General features: G+C 38.7%; 1 protein-coding gene across 2 annotated transcripts in view; it reads right to left on the reverse strand.

The window, feature by feature from the left end:
* Window positions 1–13,532: 13,532 nt before the first annotated feature.
* EMC2 (ER membrane protein complex subunit 2) overlaps window positions 13,533–26,150 on the reverse strand; it is a 42,016-nt gene continuing 29,398 nt past the window's right edge. Inside the window, exons 8-11 of one of the 2 annotated variants that reach the window (XM_080381570.1) lie at window positions 24,935–25,016; window positions 23,709–23,819; window positions 21,184–21,288; window positions 13,538–15,157 (exon numbers count right to left, since the gene is read on the reverse strand). In XM_080381570.1, coding sequence (XP_080237696.1) covers window positions 15,071–15,157; window positions 21,184–21,288; window positions 23,709–23,819; window positions 24,935–25,016 — 385 coding nt within the window. In that variant the 3' untranslated portion in view covers window positions 13,538–15,070. Of the gene's footprint in view, window positions 15,158–21,183; window positions 21,289–23,708; window positions 23,820–24,934; window positions 25,017–26,150 lie in introns of both variants that reach the window. The other variant, XM_080381571.1, reaches the window with a different exon arrangement.

Genomic DNA, 26,150 nt, shown 5'->3' on the forward strand with positions numbered 1-26,150 from the left:
GAGATGAATCTTTTTTCTTCCTTCCATGCAAAACATTTCTTTTCCAAGGGAATCAGTGAACGCTGTCACCTGCTGCAGCCACCCACCCAGCAAGGCAAAACTCTGGCTGGCTGGAAGCTGCTTTATGAAGGTTTGTGACCTGTTGCTTTCACAAAGAGTCATACTGAAAAACTCTTGAGATACACTCCAGGACAAAGCACCTGCAAAATACACTTACTCCAGAAATATTTTTTTTCATTTAACAGCATCTGAAACCATTAAGTCAGCACATAATAGTGTTCCTGAAAGTGGAAAAAAATAAGCCAAACCATTTTCCTCCCAAAGTCTGAAACATAATTCCTAGGCCGTGAACATCGCCAATTTTTCTCCCGCAATTACATTTTTACTCTTTTTAAATCTAAATCTATTGCAAACTGCAACTGAGATTTTATGGCGTATCAACTCCATATTTAAAACTCACTAATTCCAATACAACAGATTTCTTACAATAGGCAAAATAGACCTTAAATGGCAATGGTTTATATTTTAAAAGGGCTTTAAAAAAGTTAAGGGACTCTTACAATAGGAATGCTCATTGAAAAGGTAAAGCAGAGAGAAGTTAAAATGCAAGAGCTAGAAACAGTATGATTTTGTCTTCAGAGCAGAAGATTGCCTTTGGAAATAGGCCACTATCCAGCAAAACTTTTCAAGTGACCTGGGTGAAGGACGAGCAAAAGTTTTACTATAAAGAAATAAGATTTGGTAACAGGTCCAGCAGATGCTGAATGATAGGTGAGCTGTGCCACCTTACACCCACTGCCTGCCTTCAGAGATGAAGAAACGCAGAGAGGTGAAGGACTGAAAAGCTGAAAGACTGGGCACATAACACTTTCTGTGCAACAGTGTCACTTCAAGTCTTCTCTTCAGAACTCTGCCTGGCTTGAAGCAGTGCTCCCACTTTAAGAAACAGTTGCAGGCATTTGGGTGTGGAAGATAGTACTTACCACCACAGCCAGGTGTGTAGTGGCATGCTGAGCCACAGATGATTCCGTAAGGGGATGCTCTTGCTTCACCGTCTTGCACTGTGCACTTACGTGGAACAGTCCAAATTCAGTCTCAGATCAAAATCTTCTTTAAGCAGAGACAGCTGCATCCATTCTGCCTCAGCTGCCTGCCTGCCTACCTGTTTCTGCACTGCCAGTGCCATAAGCTGCTTCCCTCCAAGCTTCCTCGGAGATGGCATCTTACCCGGGGGGTGAAAATTCATTCCTCCTTTCAGTTCCCCACATACACCATCTAAAAGAAGGCCATGCTTTAAAATACTCACAGTTTCTTATTTCAATACTCTTTCACTTTTACATGGAAAATACTATTACTTGCAATGTGTTCACAGCTTTTCTTCTCCATCTGAGAATACTCCTCCTGATTTGAAACAGAGGGAACATGGAGGAGGTCCAGCTACAACCTGAAATTCAGACCAGCTTCTAAGAAACACCATGGCCAAGGGTGACTTCACACTGACCTGTAATTCAAGAAAAGCTTGATCAATTTTCATAAGGCCCAACTACCTAGAAGGTCAAGAAAAAGGCAGACATACTTCCTACAATAAATTTTGGAAGGAGTAAAAATAATGACATAAAACCACACACCTGGGTGACCTATAAGCGGATTCACTCCGGAGCTGTAAGATGCAGCTGTGGGCTACTGGAGGGAAAACCAACACAGCTCTACAGCACGCATCCAAGTCATGCCTGAACCCACCCACAAACCTGAACTTGCCTCATATCCACACTGGGTGGACAAAGCAAGCCCAAGGTGGGAGGCAATGCTTTATGGTGACTGAACATCAGAAGCAAAACCCTGGGTTCTCAGAAGTGTGGGTCAAAACGTACGCCAGCATGTACCTGCCACATGTGGATACAGCGTTACAGACCAGCAGTTGTCCTGTGCTTCCATGATCCCTTAATTTGCTGTCCAAGCTTAGACACATTTTAGATCCTACCTCTAACCAGCCTGCATGCAGTAAATGTTTCCAAGTCTTGGTGTTTTCCAAGCTATGTTCCTGACAAGTGCTTCTCATCCCAGTGCTGTCCCTGCTCTGCCTGGCTGCACCTTGGCTCCTCTCACCATCCTACAAAGAAAAAAGCCAAACCCATCCCTCACCTGCCCAGAGCAGTACAGGGGAGCATCCCTGTCATTACAAATTTGCTTCTTCCCAAAAGACAGGAGTGCTTTTGCTACTCCCTACAAGAAGGATTGTAACTTTCACCTGCAGGAATTTACACTCGCATGTAACAACTCAAGTCACAGCTGAACTACAGCTACTGCTCCAGTGCACACCTCCAGCCACGCTATGCGCTTAACCAAAACCTGTTTCAAGTCAACATAAACTGAACTGAAATCCATGTGGTTGTTTACCCAGTGTAATTACAGTGGATTGGGTTTAATTCCCCATTTAGCTTAGCACGGCAGTGAGCGCTTGAAACCACCACTGCAGCCTCCAGCCACCAATGAAGCACCTCACTGCTGGTTCTTTTCCCAGTGTAGTTCATGCGCGTAGCCATGGTTGGTGATTTCCTTGGCTGACCTGGCTACTATATGAACAATTTGACTGGATTACCAGGGTAATTGATGTCCTAGCTTCCTCTCTCAACATTCATCTTCCAGTCTTTAATAACTAGATTTAAATAGAAGCCTTGCATGTGAGTTTTCAAAAAGCTTTTACTCTCTGCAAACCTGAATACTATGTTTTCAAACTAGGCACATGCAAAAAAGCACGTAGCAGGTGACACAATGAGAACCAAGAAACATCTCTGACTCGTGCAGAAAGACTCTCCTTAGACCTGCAGCTTGCTCTTCAGTTCCTGCTAGAGCAATATTCCCAGTAAAAAAGCACAGGATAGGAGGAGAAAGGTAATACAGCAGCAGAAATAACACACTGTAGAAGCTAATGGTTGCAGCCGTAACTGTACAACCTTCACAAACAGGTGATAAGGCTTAGCCCAGTTTTAGCCTAAAAAGCGCTGGGCCTTGGCTACACTCCTGTTGAACCCCTCCAGTTCCCCATGAACCCAATGAGACACCACAAGCAGGCAGAGGCACATCTCCAGCCCTGTGTGCAGTGCCCAGGCCACCATGTGTTCACCGTACACTGCCGGGCACCCCTGGCGCACGTCCCTCACCAGGTTTGCTTTTGAATGTAGCAGAAGGTTGGCACTCAAGAGCATCCTGGGTCCCCCAGCTTCACGAGCGCACGTGGGATTTGTCCCCCAGACAAAAATCCTCTGTACAGCTTGGCTCTGGGGAGGGCTGTCTCACAACGAACAAGCACAGTGAGTTCAGATATACTATACGTCCTCGGGTAGATGGTTTATCGGGACTTAAACCTGACTATACCCCATAAACATGTCCCTTCAAAGAGCCACTCATAAAGTGGAAACAACACATCCTGCAAAGGGTAAAGTGTGGCCCACGGTTAACTTATTCCTATCTAACATACTACAGACGTCCTGATTTTTACAGCACTACATGTTTTGAACCTTTTCAGTAAAGTGGAGGTTTCTCATTTCAGCCTAACTGCTGTTAATCTGTTCCAAATGTTAACATTGCAAATAAGGTCTGGTTACCATCTCTGCCCCAAGTCGATAATAGGAACAGAGCTGATCAGCATCTGGTTTAGTTCAGAGTACAACTTGCTGCCTAATACTGCAGAATTTGGGTTGGAAGATCATCGCGTTTCATGAACACCACAAAAAAAATTAAACTAACAACACTCACATACAGTCATGTGTCATTATTTATTGCTCTATAGGCTTGCTAAAGATGGAATATCGCATTACTAATTCTGGCAAATTCCAGCACACATAAACAGGCCAAAACCTCTTAACATAAATTATACCAGAGCTGCCTAATGATAATTAAAAGAATTCAGTCATTCACTTTCCAGACTTGTGATAGAAAAATAGTTTAAAAATAAGAGAAAATTATAAATCAGTTTCTTATTTTATCAAGCACCCTGAACACTTGAAAATGTGTTTGATTCACTGCAAGGTACTTGGCAATGCAGCGCTTTCAATATACCAAAAACTATGGTTATAAATGAAAATGTTTTTAAACTGATTTATAAAATACAAATTAGTATTTTAATGGAATATAATCATTAACGTAAAACTCAAAACACCAAGTTCATGTTTAGATCAAAATAAAAACCCCCGCTGAGTGAAATCAGAGCTGAATGCAACTCTTAGTATACAGAATAATTCATCTCAGGATTAGCTGTGACCCCTCTCACATTCAGAACCACTTCTTTTTTCCTTCAAGCACTTTTTATACTTTATTCCAAACTCCTTTACTGTGTGTTTCAACATTTTGCAGTTGATCATATAAAAATTCTGCATACCACATATTTCATTTCATTTCTTTTGTTAATCTAAATGGCAGATTCTTCTTTATAAACTCAACGAAGACTACAGGACCAAAAGCTCTTGACATGTATAGAAAATAAACCACAAATTATTAATGAACATTTTACATTAGCAAGATATGCTAACTCAAATCCATCAACCATTCACATTAAAGTTCAGTTTGAGCAAAAAGCCCACCTCAAATATTAAAAGACCATTTTTTTAAATGAATGCGCAGAATGCTCTAAAACATCTAGAGCCTGTACAAAATGTACATGAATTCTGCCAAATTTACCCTACACTTTCCTGTCACCCGACACACTGACTGGGGTGACTCACATGGCATAAATTTCTTGTTACCTGTGAGAAATAACTGGACACAGAAATTACTTCTTTCCCCAGACACATGTAGCCGGTTGACCAGCCAACTACTAATACAATATTTATGAAGTTAAGCATGATAAAACTGATACGCACTGTATTATTTTCATGGCAACACCTAAAAGCAGTGATTTTTTTAGGCACAACAGATTCCACCCATCCTATTTTACATTTGAGAAATCTGAAGCAGAAAAATCCTACATTACTGAATTGCGTCACATTACAGAGCCAAGTCAATTAGAAAACACGGAAAGTGGCAAGCTGCTTCATGCTTCACAAAACTATACCACTGCCCTCAGCTTAGCAAGGTTTCTCTAATCGTAACAGACTGAGTAACTCCTCTTCTACTCCACAAGGGGAAAAATAATCAGAGACCTCCAGCAAACTTACCTATCGTCTGCATACAGATTTCATCAGAGAGATATTAAACTATCTAAGAGGGGGAATAAAGGAATAATCCCACATATTCAATAACTCAGGAGATAAGACACATTACTAGTAACAAAGATCAGCATTTTCAGGTGCCTTTTACAAAAACACTGGCATAGTAAGGAAACCTACCTACTCAACCCTACTAACATCATACACAAAACCACAAACCCACCAACCTTCAGCAGATAAGAGAAACAGACTAATGTTTAGAGATCTGTCTTTGCTGAAATGTCATGCATCTTCCTTACCAGCACGTTACACCATTTGTCCTCTGAACCAAGCAATGTGCTAAGTTAATTGATTGTAAAAAAGTGAAGATGCAGCTGTACATCTGAAAGATAATTCACTTGATTCAAGCTGTTACCGCTTCACTAGTTTGCTGATATATGTAGTTGTCCAGGACACGCAAAGTGTCTAAGCAAGGTTTCTTCTCCTTTCAAACGGCCAAGAGAATCAAGACTTAACGAGGTTGGCCCATCTCTCCAGGTCCTACTGACGCATACAGAAGCAAGTACCTCTTTCCCTATTTTCCTCGTCCTTTATGCTTCTTAGAAGTAATTTATCATACAATGTTTACGTGACAAGAACTTAAATTATCAAAATACTGAAGTAATTCAAGGTTTTTTTCTATGTTGGCCCTTAAAAAGAAATATCTGCCAGGCAACATACTTCCTGGCTTCTTCCTTTTTTCATGGCCATTACCTGAGCTGCAGCCGGCCCCTGCAAATGCCCACATCATGAATTTCTTGGGCAACCATCAGTGGATAAAGCTGGGAATCGGGCTCTCCAGAGACAGCAATGATTTCAGAAGTTTCTTCACCTGGTTTATCTGCACTTGAGAAGCCTGGGCTGAATTTGGTCCCTGTAAGTAGCTGAGTCCTTACTGCCCTCTCTCCAGTTTTCACTAGGGGCTCTCTCCTCCACTTGCTCTTTGAGAGAACCAGCTGTGCATGCGCATCCACTCACCAGCCACACTCCCTCCTGCCTCTGCCTGACTCTACTCTGCATAAAGCAGTGATGCTTCCCCTCATACCTCCTCCCCAGAACAGCCACAACTCTAGAGGTGTCTCTTCCTTCAGACAGAAAAAGAAGATGGCCAGGATGAGCAGCTCAATGCTGCTTTTACAGCGAGTTAGAAAGGAGAATGGGGAAAGCTATACGGAACAGAGCTGCCCAAACCCACACGTGAGCACTGATCTTTCCCTTGCTAGATTCTGTTGGAACAGCGAGCAGTGCACAGAGAAGGCAGGCATGCTGCTCAGACAGCCCACCTTCGCCTTCTCAGACACAGGCAACGCTCCGTAAAACCTCCTGTTCTGTCCTGCTGCCTGCATTGCCTGCTGTCCTGAGCTGCCTCAAAGCACAGAGAAACCATCCACATCTGTACAGGACAAAGTGCATTAGCAAGCAAAGAAAGGGAGCAAGCACCAAAAGCAGATTTGTGTTTTCCTTTCCCTGTAAAGTTCCAGATTTGTTAGCTGAAAAAGATCCAACTTGATTATTTTTAATGCCTCTGAGCCACTGTATATTAAATAAATTGTGAAGTCCATGTCCTGGTTGTGAAAGATTGAAATTAACGGTGCAGTCATTAGGACCCATAAAAGCCAGATGCTTTCCACAGAAACGCATTTGTTTCACTGCAGCTTTCTCAGGGCCGAGTTTATTTTAGAGAATTTTAGTGAGACAGAACCCAACCTATCAAAGCTAATTGTCCGGTCCCTTCTATTGAGTTCTCCCATTTTCCCAACTGTCTGTGAGCCAGAGACTGACTCAGCAACACGATGGTTAGGTCACTTGCTAGGAAGACGAGAAACTCCAGTTCAAAGTGTCTCTCTTAATCAGGTAGACAGCATAAACCTCCACCTCCTACAACCCAGGGAAATGACTCAGTCATTAGGTTACTAGTAATTCAATGTGGAGTCAACCTTGTGGGTATGGCTTTTTCAGCAGTGAAAAGGTTCCTGTTTTTTTCTAATATGGAACAAAACCAGAAGTTAAACCTCAATTTTATTGTAAATATTGTAAAATAAAATTCTTGCCTTCTGGCCAGTCCTCAGTAATACCACTTCCCATTTGAATAGTCTTCTTCATCCAGGGTGTTTGTGCTCCCCTCCCTCCCATCCCCATGATGGCACTGAAGCATTGGTTCCACAGCTTTCCTCAGGTCACTGGGGACCTGACAGCAGATGGACATCCTCCTGACACCTTCAATTCCTCCGTTTCCTTTACCTGAAGTGATGAGAAATAAGTGAACACAGGCAGTATCTGGCAGCCTTCTGGTATTTTTTGTTAACTGCAAAGAACACACCCTCGGTTCTCAACCACCACTGAAAAGGAGACAGGACAAAACAACAGAAAAACCACCACCCTGGTGTGACCAGATGTCATCCCTCAGTTCCCATGCGTGTCATGGTAGGCCACAGCACACGGCCAGAAACTCTGCCACAAAGAACCCACAAAAGATGTAACTGGTGGGAGGCAACAGGCATGAGACTGCAGGGATGGACAGAGCACGAATTAAAAGGAACACACTGCTCCAGAGCCCAGCAGAGCAGAGGCTTTGTTTCACCTTCTCTATTTCAAGCAGACGTTTTACTTCGCAGATTTCTACCCTTTCAGTCACTGCAGCCTTTCTTGCATTAATGTTGTTTAAAATGTTCTTGCTGCATTAGTCAGCGGTCACTTTTGTTGCTTTCTTCCTATGATTTTACACATAGGTGGCCATGTATGAGAAGGTCCTTTTCGTTGCTTGCAAACACATGGCCAGGGTGATTTAGTAAACTACCTATCCTGCTTCCACTTAGGAGTCTGGCAAATGAACGACACAAAGAAAAGAAATAAAATTTGGTACCTAAATTTCAGAATCGAATCCATGTCTAAGCACTTAAGCACTTAAATATGTGGTCTGATTTAAAAAAAAAGCACAACTGGAATAAAAAAAGTGCCAGCAAGGCCAAATGGGAGCCGATGACTTGTAGAATTCCATCCCTTATTTTGTTGCCTGAATAGCATTCCAGGAATATGGCCCAGGAGCCCATTTTAAACAAAATATTTGTACGTATGCTAGCTAGAGCCGGAGAGAATAAATTGGATCGTTGATCCGCTCCGAACTGGCAAATCAGTGGGATTTTTAAAAAAAGCACTGCTAATATACAGAAATTCAGAAGACTGAATACGACAGTTGGGCATTGGGAGGACACGAGAGAGACTGCTCTTGCCCTAGAGAGGGACGTTAGCGCAGGGTGACATGCCGCACCGCCTTGGCACGGAACGCCCAGGTGCTCCTGCCCGGACCGCACGCGGGGCACGGCTCCCACCGCCTGCCCAAACCCACTCTGTTACGTGGTTAAGGCAGCTGAAACCCAGGTATCAGCCAGCCTAAAGGAACTTTCTTTGCAAAGGGCTTTTTCTTCAGCAAACGTTGCATTAAAAAAAAAGGCTAAAGAAAATTAGACATGGATCTCTTGCTAGGCTTCATCCAATCCCCTCCCAAAGGGACGGTGTCATGGATCGATTTGTTCTCAAACTGCTCCCAAATGACCACATCTACTTCTCTGCTTTGCTGAGAAGACGGCTTGTAAGTGGAAAGGCCTTGATGTTCCTTGAAACTACTCTGATAACAGGCGTAGCTGCTTCTTTCAGCTAATCAGGCTCAAATTTACCTGAGCACGGGAGCTTCCAAAGAGGAGCAAATTATCTGTTTCTTTCTCAGTCTGGGTGGTGCCTACACTTTACTAAATCAAAGTTTACTTAAAAGCTTATTAAAGCTTTTGGCTCCATACAGACATCACATTTCTGGGAAGTTTTGATCAAAAAGCCTGGCATGGCTACAGTTACAATATTGTTACAAGTCACTAAATGTTATTGATATGTTTAAATTAGAAATTTTGTGTTCATTTTACATATAATTTATCTCAACTGCAGTCAGCAAGACCAAGGTATTTACAGGTTTTCCAGAATTTTCCTCCTCCCTTTGAATCTTTCAAACGTATTTCCAGCTTATAAAAAAGCCTGCTAGTAACACCCAAGCAGTCCATACAATAATTGTTCAACTAAAAAAAGTGAAGGAATAACAACGCTGATTACACAATTAAAAGGACACAGCAGCTATTCACTTCCAATAGACCTATTAATAATTTCTCATGGTTGTCATTCTTGATTCTACCGTAAACAGAATAAACTGCAGCAGCTGTCCAGGGAAAGTTAGATACTCTTCTGCTGGGTAGTTTTCTTACACTGCTGCTCACATCTTGATCTATCCAGATCTACACAATTTCCAAAGTCTAAACTGAAACAAACATTCTCAGACAGCCAGTGACAGCTTTGAGTGTCGCATCTGTACTTAATGGAATAAAAAACACAAACCAACTTGTCAGACACACCACTGTGTCAAGCTCCATTACCTAAACAAACAGAGGTAATGGTTAATTTTACTTGCTGCTCACTTTTTAGAAACTGCCTCAGCGTTGATTTTTGCAGCCTTTTCCCAGGAGGCTTACATCTGCCTGGTTTAAAGTTTCACTTCCAAACATCATGTCCAAAACCTAAAAGCTTGGTACAGAAAACCTGTATAAATTTGGGGAAAGATCCTTCATTCTTTGGGGAAAATTGGCTTTGATCCTAAGAGGACTCTTAATTAAGCAAGCCCGGTCTGTGGGACAAGCAGTGCTCCTACCGCTGACGCAAACAGGTCATGACCTGCCATGACGGGATCCCTTCAGGAGCTTTTCCCAAGTGAGCAGTCACTCTAAATGTGTCTTTCTCCACTGGTAGCCCTGAGGCAGATGCCTACGTGCTAGCCAAACGGCATGAGGAACCCTAACATCAACAAGGTCACACAGAAAGCAGTTAAAATGCATAGGGATGAAGAGAAAAACATTTTTTCACTATAACTCAAATCTTCTTTCCAAAACAACCTTACAGCTCTTACTATTTATGCAATGCAAACGTGCAGCATATATTGTAATCTACTGCAGGGAAGAGAACTACTGGACCTATGCTTACTTAAGCAAGCTGAAAAGGTGGCTCTTCCTCCCTCCAGCCATCCCTTTGACCTTGGATAACGGGCCTCCCATCTGGAAGCGTTTTCCCCAAGTTATTCACTCCATGCTCTTTCATATATACACACACACACAAAAAAAAGGCCCAGTGACTGTGAGAACTAAACTGCAGTCACCATGACATGAGGAACAGATCTTTCTATGCATTTGCACGTCGTTCAGCATGGATAACATCCACCCTCTTACATTCTCTGTCAAGCACCCACAAAGGAGCAAAGCAGACTGCAGATCTTTAACAGGACAGGTCTGGTGTCTGGTGTCTTTTCAGTCCAAGGCAAAGGCTTACACGCTGACCTTCAGGTGTGCGCTGGTAATTGAGCACACTGAAGCTAAGAATGTGTAAAACCTCCACAGATCCAGGATCAACCCTGCAAACTGATCCATCTCTACCCTCCTCTCCGCACCTAGCCCCAGTGAAACTGGCAGGGTACCACATCAGGAGAATCTTCTGCAAGATTCCTGCTGTGCAGAGGCCAAGAGGAGAAAAGTAAAATACAGGGGCAAAAACCTGCAGGCAGATTCATGCCAACATGCAGCCCTGCCGAGGCCAGAGAGGACACTCACGTGCTGTGCTGGGTGTCAAAGCACTTGTATCGGAGCTCCTATTCCGTAGGCTCTGGGCTATGCTGGTCCAGCCTGATTTAGCCCTCTTCAGTTGCAACCGTGCCTGCTCACCACTGGGATCTGAAGTGCAAAAGAACAGCATTTTCTTTGCAACTTGCCACAGGATGTTCTACAATGGCATACGGGTGGGGCAGGCCTTTGTGCCGCTCTCCATCCTTTCTTCTAGACAAGCATCAGAAGGATTGCACTGCTTTATAAAGGGGACCTCATCATCACAGGACAACATAAATTCACCTATGAAGTGCACCGATAAAGGTTTTCCATTTTGCATCCAGCAGCTAAAAAACAACCTTCTCTACCAGAGGTGGTTTTTGGGGGTTGATTGCTTTTGTTGTTGTTGCTTTTTTGTTTTGTTTTGTTTGTTTTTTTTTGAGGGCGGTGCTTGGGGCTTTTCAGGCTGGGGTTTTTTTGGGGGTTGGGTTTTTTTGTTTCTTTGTGGGTATGTTGTTTGGTTTTGTTTGGCTGTTAGGAGGCAGAGATATTGATGATCATTTATTTCTGAAAACTAGTCTCTGGGTTGAATCCAAGTTCCATATCAATCCAAGTTGATACCTATCAAGAGGACTGAAATCTAAAAGGGTGCCGAGTCATTCCAGAAAAGACTAACAACTAATTTCAAGTACTTTATTCTCCATGTAGACTTAAGTATCTGTAATTAAGCAATAGCTAGTCCTAAAATTCTATTCATGCACTCAGCAATGCAAGTAATAACCAATATTTTAAGACATATTAAGGACTATTTATTTGTCTTTTAGATAAGACCATATCCACAAAGTGTTCTATCACACCGAGCTGAGGGAGGTGGGAGAGCCATCCTTTCCCTGCATGCTGGTGTACGTGCACACTGTATAGCATTGCTTCACTGGAATCTGTATGGTTTAGATTTTAACGGTGTTGGTTTTAGAGCTGAATCTGTGGAAGCTTTTGAGTTACAAGAAGAATTATTATTGCAAACCTGACTACAGCTAAAGTTGGTGTTCTTGGAAGATGAGGCTGCAAGTAACAAGAAGCTAACACACTCATGCCAGTAAGTCAAGTTTAATTTGCTTTCCTTTTCCCCTCCCTTCTAAAGCTGGCTGAAATACAAGTTCCACTGTAAACGCAGTGACTAGCAAACATGGATGCCATCACAAATACAGCGCTGCCAAGAGGAAGTCCTCCGTTGACTAATAACAGAGTTTCCAATAGCAACTGCAACATATTCTGGGCACCGGACTGAAGAGATTTAAAGATGTATTCTAAACAAGACGTGCTTTTTGCAGCTACAGAATATGAATTGTATAACATTTGGAGAAAAGGGTTTTAAGAAATTAGAAGGGCAGAATCAGAGGTTTTGCTAGCTCTTCAACGACCTTTACTTCAACAGGTAAACTAACCGCTCCCTACCAAAACTATTATCAAGGCTATTAGACAAAAAACAAAGACACAAGCCGCTGCTGCACAGTGTGGCATTGCAAAGGTCTCAAGGGTTTTGCTGTTGATTGAAACAATATGAAAACATAGCCTTTTATTCTGGAAAGAGGAGACTGCATGCTTAATAATAGTATTTTTGTGTAGCATTAGTCACTGTCAGAGGACAATACAGAACATAATCAAGTTCATTTGTTAACTAAGTAACCCATTCTTTGAAAACCTATTATTTAACGCAAGACAGCGTCAGTGACATGTTACAAAATCATTTACTAGAATTGAAAAATTACTTTCATAAAGATCACATTATATCACAGCTTCTCTTCTGTACCCTTTGCTTGCCGAGAGTGCAGGGCATTTCACACAGTTACTTCTCCTGCAGTCACAGGATCTTTTTTAATATTTTTTTTTTCATTTGAGTACAGAAAACCCCCTGAATTTCCATTGCTGCAATGCAATAGTTCTACCAAAGTCTGCCCATGCCTTTTCATAGGAGTAATTTATTTTATCTTTGAAGTAAATACAAATTTGTCAGAAATATTTGCTAGGTCAATTTGTAAGCTCAAACTTACTTGTGGGAACTATGCCAAAACACAAGCACAAATCAGAGTGCTAAGAATTAATTTCAAAAGGTGCCAAGCAGTAGTGAAAACTAGAAGGTTCTAAGCAGCCAACTGAGATGAAATTTGCCATCAAATCACTGAAAACAAGAAATAGAACAAATTTCCTGACAGAGAAACTAATATACTATATGCCCAAGTCTGGCATTCTTATGTTAAATGTTGCCTCTGAATAAAACATTATACAAGACACTTTCCAGCAGCATAGATGGCTGCTGCACAAGACGACTGCACTGGTGTTCTTTAATACCTTGGAGGTAAAATGTTAGCATCCCCAAGTAATTTTAGTCTACAGTACAGCTTCCCACCATTTTTAATTATAGGATGCAACCAAGTTATTTGAGATGTAGGCAAAACAAAAGAGGACTAATGAGGGTTTAAAACTCTAGATGGCACACTCATACAGTAAAATACTATAAATCTGAACATCTGAACAGAAATACACAGGTTCACTGATGCTTTTCTTGGTTTTCCACCTGAAACAATCTATCTGCAAATACTATTCTGAGGCCAGTTTGTGAAATATTATTATAAAAGGGTCTGCATTCCCCAAGTTAGAATTGAGCAATTTAATGTAATACTACGCAGTTTTATACTTCAACAGTATGGTTTTTTCACATTTTTTTTCATAATTTCACATTAATTAAAGATTCCATATACAATTAATTCTCATGGCATAGCATCCTGTCACGTTATCACACTCCAACCTACTTCATGGATAATGGGAATGAGATCTTAAGATGTTTCTAAAAAGCCCAGTCTCATTCAACAACCAGTTCAGTTATACACATTTTAAATCTCTGAACTCACAATGGAAGTTTTTGTTGCTGCTTTGTTTTTAAGCAGGAGCTCAGCTTTGTTTTATTACATCACGTCCAGGGTCATAAAATGGACACTTTAATACACAGCCTTTGACCTACCCATCTATGTAGAGGAGGCAGTATAAAATCGGAAACTCAAATCAGCTTGGATGGTGTAACAGTCATGAAAATGACATTGCAATATTTTTATTAGAATTTGTCAAGGCTTTGTTCCTGCTGTTATGCAATCTCACTGAAGCTGTAATAAATGAAATGATAGCTGTGCAACTGAACTGCCACAGTACACATCTGAACAACATTCAGAATGATCAGAACTGCAAAATGCATGCGTTAGGGTGTTTGACTAATTATGTGAGTAAACAAGCACCTAAAAGTAAATACAATATAGATTTACAGGGTGCTAGGTGCTTCATGCTAATGGTGTAAAAACACTTTTATCCTCTAGTAAGTACAAGGCAGCTGAAGAAGCTCTCATCTTTACACTGTAGGAACACTTGGTTACTGTGGAGAAACCTATATACCATAGCTTACACCACCCATACCGTAGGTACAAAATTAGTAGAGGAGCATGCAGCCCTGCATTCAGATGGGTTTGAAATTTATGATGTAGAACATATATACAACAAAGGACACACAGAAGGAATAAAAGAAGTGCATATGCATATACCGATTGAAGAACTACATGGGACATGGAAGCATTTGCTCACAAAGTCAGAGATGACTTTGGCCTTAAGCCAGTACAAGAGCACCTCTGAAGCAAAGTACACAGTCTTCTCCATTTCTACAGTACTGGATATTAATTCATTAATAAAACCATTAACACCAACTTCTTTCTCTAATAAAGTGTATTTGATAAACACTCCTTGCTGTACGGTAAACATTTACCAGCAAGTATACATCTCATGCCTTTACTATTAAATATGCAAATAAGATAAAAATGCCTAACATACATTATTCATCTACACACATAAATTTGTAACTTCTATTTGCAAGTCCAAATGAATCACTGTAATTTCTTTTTAATCATTTAACAAGTTTATTTCTACAAATTATGGCTTAAAAGCAGATACTGTAGATACAAAAATCTGAAGAGACTAACGTGCAGCATACATAATTTCTTTATATTGTCTGTGTGGATAAGTTATTCATTTCAGTGAGTATTCATCACATTTCTTTTAGCAGCAATAAATAGGCATTTTACTTTTCATAAAACATTATTTTAGATAGCACATTAATCAATACAAAATTAACCTTTTAACAGCACTAGAGTAACATAACTCATAGGTCATTACAGGTTGATCACGGAAATGGAAAATGTAATATTGGATCTCTGTGCCAACCTAAGACTGAGTGATTTGCAGGGTCTCCAACATGTCTTCCACTGCCTTCAAAGAGTATTTAGTTTCCTTCTTACTGCGACCTGCAAACTAAACAATAAAAAAGGATTGTTATTTGTTTTGTATCAGAAAACCTGTATATAGATCCTGTGCAAATAACAGTTCTAAATTTTAAGTACCAAAACTTAACTCTATTTACTACAAACTTAAAAGCACAGCTTCTTTATTGTTTCACTGAAACTCAGCATTTTTACTAGCATACAAGCTGTGTCAGCCTTCCTCTAGTAATGAAAAATACAACAAACTCCTTAATTTCACTCATTTGCTCTGAATTTGAATAATCAGCACAAAATACTTTGAAATTTAACATTTATCTGAACAGAGATCTTTCTGCTGTTTTGTTTGCTCTGTAAACTTTAACATAATTTTTATTTCTGACTTGATTTTTTTATGTTATCCAAATTAGACTATATTCATAATCTAAATAGTAGCAAAACTTGGACCTATTATTGAAGTTATTCTATCTTCTATTTTTGTTATGGTGAGACAAAGTTCCACTTATCATAATCTACTTATAAAATAATCCAGTCATCATATAATGATATTTTATGGTTCAAAGTAACTGTGAGTAATGACCCTCTATTTGATTGTAACCTACTACTACAACAGCAATTTCAGAGAGCATCTGAAATAGCATGGCTTGGTAACAAAGAAAGATACAGCTTAATAAATACTACTTATGGCTTAGCTGCATGTCTTGGGGAATCTGAGTTTGGGAAAGGAAGGGGCAGAAGGGCAGGAGATGCTGATCACCCCACATTGACCTCAGAAGGGTTCTTCTAACAGTATGACGGTTCCCATCACTCACCAGCCTTATCTAACACAGTGGATTTATTGACTACGTTGGTCTTCAGTTAAATGAAATTCTCAACCATTTTTAATACACCTGCATTAAAAAGTTTTGCATTTGGGGTTGCGAGGGGTGGTAAAGAAATTACAGAAGCAGTAACTATAGCTAGTTGCTGCTAGTAAAATATCATATCCTCTACCTAAATGTTAACATCTAAACACTCAATAAATTTTCAATTTAATGTTTTTTATTTCAAATACCACTGGTGTCTTGCATAGTTAGTCCTTGATTTATAATGTGTCCCTTCTCTCTTGTAATTAACTTAATTTAGCAAACTCTTCATGACCTGTTAAGAAAGATTAAGTCATCAAACCCAGGTAATATCACACCAGCAACAAGCTGCAGGACCTGTTAACCTGCTTTTGACCCCCAAGCTACAATCTAACGCTGGGATTCCCAGTCAGTACAGAGTTCTTAAAAAACCAGGTTTGGAACAGTAAATGAAAAGCTATTTCAAATTAAATAGTTAGGAGAATGAAATGTTGTTATAACGACAACACTTTATCGTTAAGAGACATACTGAAAACACCGTATTTTCCTATTTCATATTTCCAAATGATGAACTGATGTGCCATGTTTTGACTCTAGTAGTATGTATGAATTCCTTCTTTAGGTTGTGCAGGTTCCATAGTGACCTGCAACAGTCAACTTCAGAGGAAAATCAGAGACTTCTTAACACTCTCCCAGGTAAGAGAAGTAACTTCTGCTTCAATCTGACTTAATACAGTATCCTCTTTTTGTTGACACTAAACAAGAACAGTCCCAAGCAGATACCTGGGGGGTCCAAATCCTTTCATAAAAACAAGCAAATGAAAAAATAGAACTTTAAATCCTCGACTGAAAAACTGTTTCAAATTCAAAGCACTCAGATTTCAATAAAAAGCACAGAAGCCTGAATATACTGCGGTCAAAAAGCATGCTTGGCAAGACACAGAAAGTACAGAAAGGAAAGCTTCAGAATAAGAATTTTACTTATTTTACTTGTCTTCAGGGACCCTGAAAGCAAAACCAACATAAGACATTAGTTTAAAAAATGTTACTTGCTAATTTCAAGAGTGGTTGACTTCATGATACTGACATGTACTTTAAGCTGAACAAATAAAACCAAACTCTGTGTCATAACAAACAGAAGTATACTTGGAAATGTAATCACTTCAAATTTGCCCTGACGAACAATTATTTTGTCTATTCTGCCATTACACAGCAATTTGACTGATTGAGCCGGAATCTATTTCTTAAAATCATGATTTAATTTTCTGTTTCCCAAATGGTTTGTAACAAAATCACCTCTCTCCAACCATAAATAACATGTGGATTGCTAACACAGAAGAATTTAGCAATGTACCCAAGAAGCATGTATCTGGAAAATTACTACAAGTAGGATCACATTAAAGATTTTTGTGAGCATTAATCAAACTTCCCTGCCTCTGCTGAAACACTTCTACCGAGGACATGCTAAACCAATTACCTAATTGAAGAGCACTAGGCAGCCATGCTTTGTTTCGATGTTAAAGTAACTGTGACTCATGTCCTCAGTCAGAATAGATAAACTTTCTTCACAGAGTCTGCACAGAAGGAACAATCCAGTTTCCCAGTGATAAGGTAAAACTAAGCTTAAAATAATAAACTGAAAATAATTCTTTGAATAATGAGTAATTCTCTAACACCTGAAATACAAGATTAAAATTAGATTTGATTTTTTTTTTTAACCTCGTCAATTATATTTAAGTGGCCTAGAGAATAAGGGCTTTTTTTTTCCAGAGCATGTGTTGGCAGCCAGGGATTTCAGCTCCATACAGCAGCCCTAGCTACAAAACCTTTCTGTCATCCTGCAAAAGTTTACATTTCTCCTAGATTAGGCACAGATGAGAATTAATAATCAGCCCAGAGGGTTACATATACAGCATCAAATATCTTGTGCTTTTCAGAAAATTATTTAATTCAGTTATTCTTTATCACTATGTTTTCCTGTAAAGAAACTGCTTCACAGTCCAGCCAACACTGGTGAAAGTTAAGGTTTTCCTTTTACACCCAAAGATTGTGTTCTTTAAATGACAATAAAGTAAAAGTTCCTCTGATTTCATACAGGAATGCACAGGAAAAGCAAAAACCAATTGCCAAAGCAAAGTGCCTGAATGAGAGAATAAATTGAAAGAAGGGGACCATTAAAAATATTGCAAGTAAATTGCATATAAAATTAAAACCAAGCAACTACAGCCAGTGCTGAATTTCAAAAACTAAAGGTAGTTTTCCAAAATTACTGAGCAAACTGCTGGTAACTCAAGTTCAAATCCAGACTGGAAATGGGGAAAGATCTCACTGCAAGACAACTGCTTTAAAGTAACTTTTTGAATTAGTAACTTCAGATTTTAAACTCACAACTTCATATAATTTTTGTAGGCACCCAAATCAGAATTCTAAGTGCATCCTATTCTCTAGAACATGACTACCAGAAAATTTTCATTTAACAGTGTAAGAAGGTCCAACTAATAAAAAGAAGTTAATGCCAAAGTCAACAAGCTCTTAAGGCTCTTATTACACTTTACAAGGTGTTTTAGATAACGCAAGGAAAGTAGGGAGGATTTATAGAGATAATGTAAGTATCTAGCTTAAAACCTGGCTAGAAAACCCTCCACTAATGGAGGAATGCTGTAAGGGCTTCCACTGGCACAAGCCACCAAAGTTTCATCTTTAGGTCCAAAAGACGCCAATTTCCAACCACTCAACACACTAAGGGAGCAACAAACCGATACTGACTCATAGGGGAAACTGCCACCTACTACATCACCAAACACCATTTGCTGTAGCAGTTGGATGTTGTAAGTCTCTGACATACACACTGGAGCAGCCAAAAATTTCTGCAGTCATGTAACAAGCTCAGTAGGGTTGGGCTGGGGCAGTCCTGTCCAGCTGTAGTCACTAGAGCTTCTTCTGGTACTTCTGTGAAGAGGAAGGGGGTGTTCACACCATTTGCTCACCAAATCCTAGCTTGAGAACTTACATTTTCTGTATAGCTAAATTCCCCCTATGACTCCAGTCAGATATGGTGTTTGTGACTTTATGGCCCAAACAGCTAAAACCAGCAGCTGAAGTATGCAACTTATCACAAAATTATGAAGTCACGAAGAAGTTATGACGTGTTTTAAATAAGTGTTAGTTGTGTTAATGCGATCTGTTTTGGTAAGCATCAACCAAAAATGCTTAACATAAGATACAAAAGAGCTTCACAGAAACAGTGGAATTGAACTCGCCAGTAAAAAAAACCTCAAACCACCTCCACACACCCAGAAACTCCATGACTATCACCTCCTAGTACAAGTCATATTTTGTTAGAGATATTGTGATATTAATAGACAGCCACATGGAGAGAGAGATAAAAAAGAAAAGAAAAGAAAAGAAAAGAAAAAGCCCAAGCATGCTTACCTGCTGTGAGTCAAGTTACTACAAACTGTCATAATTAAACTTTCATTATATTTAGAACCAGGAGATGCCTATTTCTAGGTCTTAGTCTTGGTATGCCACCATTCCACAGCCAACTCTGGTTTTACATTTCCATCCTGATGCACCCTGAAAAGGGCTGTACCCCAGAAGTGCTCCCAGGTCTCTACTGGTGCTTTGAACTGGAAATCTCAGTCTTAATGTTCACTTAAAACATGTTCAGAAACAATCTAATCTAAGCAGTTAGTTTTATTAAGATGTAAAGCATGTAATACAGCTTTCACTCAAAATTCACACACCTTTTAAAACCTGTTTTGTTCTATCAATGGTGAATCCACTGTGTATTCTGTTCTTCAAGGGACTTTTTTTTTTGGGGGGGGGGGTGGGGGTGTTTTGGTTTTTTTTTTAATCCTGCAATACTTGAGTTTTCCATCAGTATTGCACTTACGGGAATGTCAGACATGATGAAGCCAAAAGAAATCTGACTTATTTATGGGACGAATTTCGTAATTCATACACACCTTACTGTCAAGAGCAGGTAAGTGATTTATTAATGAAAAGCATTTAAAGAGCAAAACAAAGAAATAAACTTCTAGGTACACAAGTATAAAATGCTTAATTATGTCCTCAGGGATACAATATTCTTCACTGTAAAATACACACAGAAGCTACAGGGTCAATCAGGGGAAATGAAAAATACTTCTAAGCTGTAATACATCAAAAGCGTGTTAGCCACAAGAAGCTGCACTCTTGACAATGAACTGACATACAGTGTATTAAGAAAACTGCATTGTCTTAAAAAAAACAACAACACGTAGCTCCATAACAGAGGTGGTCAAAAGGCCACTTGGTTGTATTAACTGTGAAAGAGTATCAGCAAGAGAAAAACTAGATATTGGGTTCTGATACCAAAATACCACAAGAAGAAAGGAGCGTTACATGTATATAAAGTCTCTGCATCAGCAAAAATTTTGCTTAGAAAATGCTCTGAGGAAAACTAGACAGTATGATCATGATGTTCAGGATTACTTGTACATAAACTTTGGCCTATCCTTAAGAATAGCTGTAAGGGAGTCAAATATACATACTATGTTTGGGATTCACAGACAGCAAAACCTATGAACTAAAACTCGGTTTAATTCATAGAGAAAAAATACAGAGGCTTATAACACCAAAAGCAAATATAGATGTTTATGCATAACTTTTCAAATAGCTGAAAAGACTTCTAATGACTTCAATAAGCTCTGAACGTTGCCTAAAAAGCGTATACTTTCATAATTCAATGGAAATTTTTCTATGTAACTATGCAAAACCAATTTCAGTCACAATTACTAAGGTAACTATTAGAAACACCATTGAATATGATTTCGAAAGCTCAGAATAAACTGAAGAAAAATAAAATTTTATGGTTTTCATTTGTTTTCTAGTAAAGTAGCTGACCATGTCACTCTAAGAAATCTTTATTAAAATACTTAGCTGTAGAACTGCCTTGGAGGTCAACACTACTCTAATGCACATTCAGTTAATGTTAGTAGAAAAAAAAAATCTGTTTAAAGCTAGTAAGTAAACACTAATCAAGAACTGTAAAATATCAACTTTGTATTAATCAAGGCTTCCAGGAAATCAAACAGAAGCAGAATACAAAAAAATCCAAGCAAATTATGCTGATTTATACATTGTATCTAACTTCTTGGAACAGTAGTTGATATAAGTGCAGAAAAGAACTACAGAGAATGTTGAGAGTATCAGGAAACAATGATGTACTAACCTGGTATGCTCTATTTATTTGGTTAGCTGCCCAGCTGGCATATTTCATATTATCTTTTTTCATTTTTGCACTTGCTTTTGGATTAGAAGCAATATGGCTGGCAGACTAGGAATACAAAAATAAAACCAGTATTACTACAAAATATATGTGCATGAATTAAACTGAAAGCATTCAGCACCTCTGATCCAGGGCCCCCCACACAATGATAGCAGAAAAAGAGACAAAATAAAATGAGTTACTGGTAAACAGTACCCAAATAAGAAATATCTGAACTTTTTAAACAAGCATTTGTTTCAATTAAAGCTAAACTAGACTTCAGTTGTGTAGTGAGTTATGAACCAAACCTGGACATGATCAGCTAATCCAATTTGCTTTCTGTAAAGTGAGAGTTATGAATTAGTTTTCCCCATTCAATCTGTTACCGGAGACAATATAAAATACTCCATTTGTGGGTCCAAACTGCCATTAAAAACATGACATTTTTTTCCCTGTGGCATCAGAAAACGTATTTTAAAAGCAGGTAAGACTCTCTATATAAACTATGCCCATCTTCACCTGAAAAAATAAAGGAAGATTACTTAAGAACTGAACTCATCTCAAACACTTTTCCACCTATATAAATAAATCTACTTTGCAAGGAATCATTGCTACTCCTTCCCTGAATATCTTTGAGTGCAAAAGCACTTGAATGCAAAGAGCCACAGAACTTTCACCATCAAAGAAAAACCTCCAGATACTTTAGAAAGGACTATGGGAAGCAAATGCCTACATGAATACTATGTTTCAGACTTGAAGAACAACTGTTTCCCCAAAACTACCTCCAGAAATGGGAGAGGAGTGGGACTGTCAAAAGCAGCAGCCTCCACACGCTCCAAACACATTCTGTGAAGCCATGCCCACATGAACTGAATATGTGATCTAGTACAAGGTCAGGGTCCTAAAACGAGGCATAATTCTTCCTGTTTCCTGAATTCGATGAAGTACTGACCAGTTTCCTCAGCAGATATAGCTGAACACCTTTGTGGTGAATTTATTAGAGTTACAAATATTCTTTGGGGGACTACAAACAGCGGGCACATCTGTCAAGTACAAAAGCAGCAGCTACAACAAAATCAGATCCTAAAACTTGGAAACAGCATTACGAAGAAACCAGGACCCAAAGGATATACGCAGAAGCAGTGATGGCAAGTTGTGCTTGCAAAAAATACCTAGTGAAATGTTGACAGCAGCCAGCTGAGCAAAACTAAAGAACTGAAACAGAGCACACATGCACTTTTAGCAGTAATAAACCTGCATTATGGAAATTGGGGTTTGCATGTATGACTTTCAGGGTCTGCCAAAACAAAAAGTTTCTCAAATGCTTGGGTCATATATTAGCTCAAGGCTGCCAGCCAGATCGGTCACCGTAGGTAACAGGCTCTAAACCTGCTTTGCAAGCTGAAAGTAACAGGCAGGGTCTAAGATCTGACAGAGGACAAGCCAAGATTGGCCATAACAAACACCCAGGCCTGTTCTAGAATCAATGCAGAAGTCTCTATGTAAACACACCTTAAATATCAGTTTAGGCCAATAAACAGATCTGCTACAAAACTTACTCCTAAAAAGCTAAATGACCTAAGGAACAGCAAGGAGTCAGTCTCTTCTCCTTCTTGAGCATACTATCACCAAACCAAGAGTCTCTGCAGATGGGCTGAGAAGATTAGGTTCAAGTCTCTTTGAGTCTTAAAGGTGATGCCTAACAAGTCCTTGAAAGGAAGTTCCTCTATTGCCTGGTATTTACTAGGAAGCCTCAAAGTTACCTGCCTGATGTATCTCTGTAAACTGCCCCCCTTCCCAGAATATAAAAGGGTGGCATAGAATTAAAAATTAAAAAAAGAAAAAAAAAAGAAAAAGAAAAAGAAAAAGGAACTTTTCTGGTTTTGTCCCTAAAATGACTTTTTTAGAACATCTAAGATCTAAAGGAAGTTCCTTAATAGAGGCCTCAGTATCTTTGAAGAAACTGAAGAACTGCTGTGCTGTAGTTAATGTGGTCGTGGCCACACTCAAGCCAACGACGCCATGCAAGCTAAAGACTCATTTTGAAATTGGAAGTAGAAAGTTGTATTTAGAAACTGGAGTGAGAAAAACAAAGAACAAACCCCAGGCTCATTAAAAAAAAAAAAAAAAAAAAAGAAAAAAAAAAAGAAAAAAGAAAAAAGCAGCCATCATACTGTGCTGGTACTCTTCATCAGTTCACCATCCTGTAAAGAGGAGTACGACTTTAAATCCTTTTTCAAGAAGCTACCTTCATGTGTCAGTAATTATAATTCTTTGGAAAACATGGGCAAGACTTAAAGCTTAAGATTAGAAAGTACTTACTGGCATAACATTGTCCATACTCAGTATTTAAAAAGTGTCAATAATCTGAGCTATTAGGTTAAAACAACAGGAAAAAACCCCAACCAATCAGCAAATGGTAAAATACAATATACATGCATAAAAATGTATTCAAAATTGTAACACAGAAAATATATAATAGTGCTTACCATGTAAAGTCCAAACAAAGCTCTCATATTTCTGTTGTTAAGCTTCAGTGCTTGTGCAAAATATTTTCTTGATAGCTCAAGGTTTTCAAGTCCCCCTTGAGTGTATTTAACCTGGAAAAATTATAAGCTCCTGAAACTTGCACATCATCCATACCTCAGGCATTCACTCTTAAAGCAAAGGTTTGTTCACTTCAGGTTTGTTTCACATACTTCAAATCAGGTGAATCCTACCAACTGGCTTGGGAGCAATCTGAGCTCTTTTCAATATACAAATTCTAAAACACGTAACTCCAAGACAAAAAAAGCCAGCATTAATGTAATTAAATTTATTGCTATAATGATATAAGGATACAAACTTATTATTTTGCACGTATACACACTTACAACCTTGGGATAGTCTTTTATGAAAAGTAACACTAACCTTAAGTCTAAAGCTAAATTCTGACTACTACAAATCCATACTAACTCCATATTCCTTCAGCATGTGTTATACCAGTACACAAAATAAAACATCTTTCATTACCTATTCAACTGCAAAAAAGTGCACAAAGTTAAAGAAGATTAGTCCATTGTTTTTCTATTCATTTTGCCTATTATTAGATCAACAAAAAGGATAAAATAGTAGAAGACATGCTTCATAGTTTTTCTATCAGAAAGCTATTTAGACTTTCAAGTTTTAATGTTAACCCAATTTTAACCCAATGTTAACCCAATCCACATTAACAAAACAAATTAAATCCATTCTAAGCAGTTAACAGTATAACTTAGGAAAAAAATAATATAAATCTGAAAAACAAGAGTGCAAATGGCTGAAAACCTTCCGCTATAAACTTCTAAGGGCTTGCTCTCCCCGTAGATTTCAGCCAAAATCTGTGTGGATTCCAAGATCTGGCTCCAACCTCCCAGGCAGCATTGTTGTGAAAAAGTTTAAATTCTCATGCACTGAATTTGAAAAGTGCATACACACTTCAACAGGAATAGCTCATTTAAAACAAATTTTTATCTTCAATTATTCCTGTCCTTACTCTTATATGTAGCTTAGTCACACTGAGTAAGAAAGTTTTCTTTACATATTAAGTTCTATGAGATGTTAACATCCTCTGTGTACTCGCTTAAATCTCCTAGGGAAAAATTAAATAAACCATTTTTATTCCATTTTCACCACTTCAGTAACACAGAAAAAGGAAATGTATTCAAACTTAATTGATTTTTCTGAAGATACCTACTTCAGCATACTGCTGACAATATAAGTGGTTGTGTGGATTAGTCATCATAAGCTCCTCTAAGCAGAAAGCTGCCTTTGCATAGCTGAGGAATATAAAACACAGTGACAAAATGAAACAGAGTATACAGTTCTTTGCTTCAGTTTCTTTACAGCACAATAAAAGAAGTGTTACTTCCCCCCCCCCCAACTTCATGTGATTCACAATTAGGAAACTATGTTTGAAACCTCAATTTACTGTTTTTACATCATAGGTAGTGAAAAATAAATATAGGTATATATGAACAGCTCATGGAAAGCATTTAATATACTTGTATCATTAATACGTGCCATCTCTAATCAACAGATGATGAGCAGAAACAGGCATTAAGTACTATAAGATAGCAAACTCGGACTACAAAATAGTTAATTTTTTTCCTGCAAGAAAATTCAGCTACCCAAAGATCTACAAACCAAGCTACAGACCTGAGCACTTAACACTGTCAGTTAACTTTACCTGCTCACAGTTAACCACAGAAGAGAGATAAAAAAAACTATACTAAGAACGGTTCTAAAAATAAATTCAAACCTATACGTGAAAATAATAGCATCATACCAGTCCAAATGGGCAACGACTTATCATTTGAATAGAAAAGCCTTAAAGCTTTCAGGTAGAATTAAGAAGTCAAGCTCAAAATATAGGTTTATTTAATTATAAAAATGTTAGCTTCATAATCTTTCAACAAATAAGGTTCCTGAAGAATGTGCATGTTCTACGGGTATGCGAAAGCACTGTTATACAGAGTTCACATGACAGTTCCAAAATTCAGAGATGCAATGTTTATAACGACAGTGTGGATAGATATTTCGTGTCAGAGTAAAAGCAATCTAGCAATTACGAGACAGTATAAGACCATATAATCTGTAAAATCTTATTTCTTAAAATAAATATATTGTGGTTTTCTCCTGTGCATATTATGACAGTCGCACTTGTATTTTAAATATTCATTTTGACATAAAAGGACAGCCACCTCGTTCTCCAAAAACGGAAACCACAGTCCTCATAACCGAATGTAGAATTGAGGACTACGTAAACCTCGTACATCTCAGTGTGTATATGAACAATGGTGATTTCACAAGCGAGATTAAATTTGTGATACTGATGTTAAAACAAGTAACATGATGAACTGTGTCCTTTTTTAAAAATTGACTTTTATTTGCTTTTTAGGCAAGATCCCGAA

Source organism: Falco punctatus (assembly GCF_963210335.1).
Source record: "Falco punctatus genome assembly, chromosome: 3".
In the NCBI taxonomy this organism is placed as follows: Eukaryota; Metazoa; Chordata; class Aves; order Falconiformes; family Falconidae; genus Falco; species Falco punctatus.